Source organism: Erigeron canadensis, chromosome 3, assembly GCF_010389155.1.
Source record: "Erigeron canadensis isolate Cc75 chromosome 3, C_canadensis_v1, whole genome shotgun sequence".
NCBI classification, from domain to species: Eukaryota; Viridiplantae; Streptophyta; class Magnoliopsida; order Asterales; family Asteraceae; genus Erigeron; species Erigeron canadensis.
This window is the reverse complement of record NC_057763.1, coordinates 45,202,260-45,207,963: the sequence shown is the minus strand read 5'-3', so window position 1 is coordinate 45,207,963 and position 5,704 is coordinate 45,202,260. Positions and strand designations below refer to the sequence as shown.

The following is a 5,704-nucleotide window of genomic DNA, read 5'->3' as shown; positions in this document are numbered from 1 at the left end:
TTGTAGAACCCGTGTATTTGACACATGCCTAAAATCTAGTATAAAGTATGTTATGTATTTAATATAGAAAAGATAAACTTTTGATAAGAGAGATATAAATATTTCATGCACATTAATAACGGTTTTTATTAAATAAATAATTGTAATACCTAGCTTGATAACAAGATGATGAGTTGATGACTAATTATATTAGAGAGTGTTGCTAGCTAGCTGTCTTTAGTATTAATTTTTTATTTTGTTAAAAAACCGTATTTCTATATTTCGGATATAGACTAGGATGTTTCTCTGATATATGTGAAGTTAAAATCCACCAATGGGAGATTCATTTCGCAATCAAACAATATTTACAATTTTCCCATATGTAAGTCACTACACTTTTCTCCTACCAGGAAATATGAGAGCTATAATGTCCACTAAATTGATAGTATCAATGTGGATAGACAAGATATTTAACTTTAGTTCACTTTGATTAAGGATATATATATATATATATATATATAACAATAAAAAAAAAAACTAAATAATTGACATCTACTGTGCATACAAAGTGCATACTACTTTTATTAGGTGAGGTTCAAGCATGTATTATTGTAAGAAATGACAATAAACTAATAACTAAATAATACTTATAGCCATCGATCTTTTTTGTTTCATATATATATTTGGCTTTACTTTCACATTTGCCTGCACGTCCCTTTTATTAATGAATTAATTTAATTTATATATAGACTAATACTTAATAGAACCAATTGCTCACCTGTCAACATTTCGGACCCCATATATGTCATTTGGATCATCCCCATTCTTTCACCACCTTCCTCCATCTTTCTCTCTCAAATACACAAGTTGTTGTTATTTAGTATATATCTTCTTTTATTTTATATACATACACACACAAGTATATACAAATACATCATATCCAAAGCATTCTTCAAAGAAATTAAGTGTCCGAAGATCCATCTGTATAGAAATTAACACTAGCTAGCTAATTAATTGAAGTAGTACGAAGTACTTATCATCATATATATCTGTATCATGGAAATTGGATATCATCCTCCGTTGTTCACGGTTCATCAAGAAGACAACCAAAACTCGTCGGAAAACAGCGATGATTCTCCCCTTTCACCTCGGCGCTACGAAACCAAAGCAACGTCTACCTCTTCCCCTAGAAGAAGGTTAGTATTAATGTAATTAATTAGATTAATTTATGTTGGATCAAAAAACAATATATTGATATTAATTTACGTACGTACAGTAGTAGAAGAGGGACGCAAAAAAGGGTGGTGTACGTGCCGATCAAAGAAGTTGAGGGATCGCGGCTAAAGGGTGAGAAAAATGCTCCGCCGGCTGATTCTTGGGCTTGGAGGAAGTATGGCCAGAAACCCATCAAAGGATCTCCTTACCCTCGGTACCTACCTACCTACTCGTGTATATATATATATATATTTGCTAGCTACTGAAACCATGATCCGATTTATTGGGTTGGTGAACACATTCAACAATACATGATCGAGTTTCATATTCATAATATTTTTTTAAATTAAAAACTTTGCAGTAAAGTTTAGTCTTTTAATTATTCTTATATCTTTATAAAAAGATGTGAATTTTTTAATTAACGTTTTGATATTGGGCCATGAATTCTAAGTTCTATCATCTTATAATTAAAATTCCCCCATTTTCTTTTTCCTGTTGTGGTCTACCTAGCTAGCCGGCCAGATAATCAAAATTCTTTTTTTTATTTAAACTATGATGATTTCTCGATTGATATGATATATGATTATCGAAAACAACTATATTATTGCTAGTAAAGTAATATGCATCCATGTTTAACGTTTATCATCTTAAACATGAAAATGTTTATTTTTGTGGTATTTTTAAATGGTAATTAATTAAAATATGTTTTATCTGCAAAGTATGATGATCAGATTGATAATTTTCAATTTCTAATTTTTGCAGTATTTTTACTAAACATATATAAAATTAAGATAGATCATTGTATATATGTTACATTTTTGACCAGCGCGTAATTGAATTACTCAAATATATGCAAAATGAGTTTTTTTTAGTGAAAACATATATTTATTTTTTTCCCCTCTTAATTCAGTGTTATTTGGATATATAATTATAGTGTACTTTGTACCTTTTCTTTGTTATAAGCTCACATCGATAAACATGTTTTTGTTTTAATACATTATCTTTTTCGTATTATTAATTAATAATGCTAATATATACGAGTAGTTTTTACTAAAGTTTACATTACATCATTTTTGTATTATGTATTGGAAATGGAAATTTTTTCAATTAGTTGAAATAAGAAATGGTCAATAATTACTCCGTAATAAACTAAGCTCAATTATTTGATTTCATTTGGCAGGGGGTATTATAGATGTAGTAGTTCCAAAGGATGTCCAGCAAGAAAACAAGTAGAAAGAAGCCGGACGGACCCTACAATGGTGATGGTGACTTATTCGTGTGAGCACAACCACTCTTGGCCGGCTTCAAGAAATCACCATCACCACAACGCGCCATCCTCCCCACAAACTACCTCCAATACTACCACTGAGGCCGCAAATTCAAATGACGACGATCATTTTGAAGAAGAAGCAGAAGAAGATGACGATCAAGAAGAGGCGCCAGTAGTTATCTCTAGCCAAACTAATAATTCTTCTAAGCCAGAACCAGAACCTGAACCTGAACCTGAATCGAGATTCACAAGTCTCGAGGTGGGAACATGTGGGCCATTTTCAACATCAACGGACCAATACGGTTGGTTTTCAGACTTGGACTCTACATCATCAACGACCATGCTCGAAAGTCCCTTGATGTCTAGAGACATGGTCGAAGATAGTGATGACATGGCAATGATTTTTTCGATTAGAGAAGACGAAGAGTCTTTTTTTGCTGATCTAGGGGAGCTACCTGAATGCACCACGGTGTTCAGGAGAAGAGGGATAGAAAGGGTGGAGGAACAACACCGGAACTTGGCTTCATGGTGTGGCACCACGGGGGTGATCAATCATCATTATGCAATAATTCAAAAGTAATTAATCAAAGATAAAAAAAAAAAAAAAAAAAATTGGTCACCTAACCAAATTTGTCTTTACTATGGGCAGGAGGCACTTGTAAAACTCCAAGATTTGCGTACATTGCGGCTAAAGATACCAAAACAAGCCAATTTTAAAACGTTCCAAATTTTATAATCTCTTTCTTTTTATTTATTTTATCATAGTTTTAGATATTCCAAGATTTCAGTGTCATGAGAAATAAATAAAAAAATGGAAATCGAGGGAAACATGCATTCTATTGGAGAGAAGTTGTCTTGAAGTGAGGGTACTTATAATTAAGAGTTCTTTGGCCATGCTACTTTATTTAAAGATGAAGATAGATCAACAAAATTATTTATACTATTTTGTTACCACACATGATTGGTGATAAAACATACAGTTTTTTTTTAATAGCTAGATTACTCGTACATGATTATGGTCCTTAATTAAAATAACTTATACAATATTTAATTACGGAGTATTATTTTTGGAATATTATACTTAAGGCTGCTAGGAATTTGTTATGAACTAGTTTAGTTTAATGTTATTACCCACATCAAAGTAAAAAACGTGCGTACATATATATAATAGGAAAAAGTGAGTATGGGGTTGTTATGCATCCAATTTAGGTAAAAAAAAACACCTTACACACTAATTTTTTAATATTTTAAATAAATGTTTGAACCCATGTTTTTTATGGTTTAAAAAATAAGATGTGAGGGGTTTTTCACTCAACTTAGATGCATAACAGTCTCATATTCCCTTTCCCATATATAATTAAACAAATATATATACATATATAGGAGTACGTATTAATTTACCAAAAGGCTTAATATAAATTCCGAAACTTTAATACGAGTAGTTGATTAATAATTAAAATGTTACAAGTGGTAAAGTATTCATGCTAAACCTTAATTACCTATGAAATTTAACATAATAACAGTAACTTATCGATTATGGAAAGTAAAATTTTTGAATCGGATCAATGATCCCCTATGGAGTTCAATATTGTATACATACAAATTCCACCACAAGTAGTCAGTAGATATGAAACATATGTGAAACTGTATTACATGTATATATTAATATATATAAGTATATTCTTTCAACTCCTGAATCCTTTTTTGACACAAACGGATTAACATATATAGTTTAGTTATATATATGTTCAGATAAAGCATCGATCGTCTGAGGTTCAGAACCCGCAGCCTCTTTCTAACTGTCAATGAATCCCAAAATTTGAAGAATTGACAAAAACAATTGTATCATGTCTACGTATAGCATGGTTGCGGCCATGATATATTCGTCGTAGCTGCAACGTTTTATCAAGTTATCTGTATCGTATATGATGAAGCCACAGTACAGAAGTGCCACCAGAAATGAGATTATCATTCTCACCAAGCTACCCATTGGGAAGAAAATCTGTTGGAAGCAACAATATCAACAACAACGTACCGATTATTAGATTTTTTTTAAGTACCATCTGTTTTGAATCATGAATGATTGGGAATGAATAAATTTAATTAATTTAGGTACAACTAACCGATCTATAGGAGCTGAGTAATTAGTAAGTTAGAAATAATACCTGAATAATGCTGAAAAGTATAACCAAAATGAGTGTGACAAACAAAAATGGCCAAAGGAATCCGAAATCATATCCTTTTTTAGCTGCCCAGAAAGTAAAGATGGTGAGGCTGGCCACTAATATCGTGGTCAGAAGACCGGCCTCAACTATGATATCTCCTGCCAAAAATTTAAGAAATCAATCAAAGTTTATGAGTACTTGTAGAATATGCTACTTATAATTGAAGATCAATCAAACTATTTCATCATTACCCTTGGAGAAGACACAAGAAACTCCCACCATCATAGAAAATCCGGCAGTAAACACGCCCAATAAGATGATGTTTACAGGATGCCGATTCATAAAGTAGCTCATTACAAGCATAACTTCAAAAGTGCCATCAAAAGAAGAGAAACGTTAGAGTCAGTCAAAGCTAGTAAGGCTCGTAAATAATATATAGTAGATGAATATAATTAAGGCTAGGAAGATCGACATACTTATCAACGTAAAGATGAAAATGATGAGGTACACAATCAAACCAGTTTGAGTGCGGAAAAACTGGTTAAGTCGTGGGGTTAAAACTATTATACTGGATATGATAACCGTTAAAAACAATTGTAACGTCACGATTGAGTAGACTTTACGAATGAACCCCCAACGGAGCTGGGGATCTTCCATTTGTGATGGGTAATGCTTTGGAGCTTCAATATCATGATGACCCTTCCCCATGTTTGAATTTCTTTCTAGAAATTAATAAATATATATATTTGGATCTCTATTAACCTCCTTCGATCGAGTTGATTAATATGAAAATATTGTTTATCAACCACACTGCATGTGATTGATGATGAAATCAACCACAGGAGGCAAAGACAAAAATATTTTCACATTCAATTAATCGAAAACAGACTTCAAAATGGGGTTTAATTAAGGGTCTTTGGTTTTCAAGAATAAAAAGATGTTCTTCAGTTTAGGTAGGGCTATTTATACACACGAAATATGGTTAGGACAGTTGGGTTTTGAAGCTTAAATCATTCTAAACCATTACTTAATCATCACATAATGTACATCAAAATATTTCCATTTATAACTCAAT

General features: G+C 32.0%; 2 protein-coding genes across 2 annotated transcripts; one reads left to right on the top strand and one right to left on the bottom strand.

The window, feature by feature from the left end:
* Window positions 1-863: 863 nt before the first annotated feature.
* LOC122593199 (probable WRKY transcription factor 65) lies at window positions 864-3,292 on the top strand. Its single transcript, XM_043765572.1, has 3 exons — window positions 864-1,175; window positions 1,256-1,408; window positions 2,375-3,292. Exons 1-3 carry the CDS (start codon window positions 1,036-1,038, stop codon window positions 3,042-3,044), a joined length of 963 nt encoding a protein of 320 aa, XP_043621507.1. The 5' UTR covers window positions 864-1,035; the 3' UTR covers window positions 3,045-3,292.
* Window positions 3,293-4,860: 1,568 nt separating this feature from the next.
* Window positions 4,861-5,386, bottom strand: LOC122592225 (protein LIFEGUARD 2-like). The gene is made up of 2 exons (XM_043764420.1): window positions 5,106-5,386; window positions 4,861-4,994 (listed from the first exon to the last, which is right to left on the bottom strand). The coding sequence occupies exons 1-2, from the start codon at window positions 5,335-5,337 to the stop codon at window positions 4,861-4,863; spliced, it is 366 nt and encodes a 121-aa protein (XP_043620355.1). The 5' UTR covers window positions 5,338-5,386.
* Between the last annotated feature and the right edge of the window lie 318 nt (window positions 5,387-5,704).

Excerpts from the sequence above, each read along its gene's own strand:
- LOC122592225 (XM_043764420.1), bottom strand. The coding sequence starts at position 5,337 with ATGGGGAAGGGTCATCATGATATTGAAGCTCCAAAGCATTACCCATCA. Across the intron at positions 4,995-5,105 it reads TTTCATCTTTACGTTGATAA|TTATGCTTGTAATGAGCTAC; the intron begins GTATGTCGATCT and ends GCACTTTTGAAG.
- LOC122593199 (XM_043765572.1), top strand. The coding sequence starts at position 1,036 with ATGGAAATTGGATATCATCCTCCGTTGTTCACGGTTCATCAAGAAGAC. Across the intron at positions 1,176-1,255 it reads ACCTCTTCCCCTAGAAGAAG|TAGTAGAAGAGGGACGCAAA; the intron begins GTTAGTATTAAT and ends ACGTACGTACAG. Across the intron at positions 1,409-2,374 it reads AAAGGATCTCCTTACCCTCG|GGGGTATTATAGATGTAGTA; the intron begins GTACCTACCTAC and ends TTCATTTGGCAG.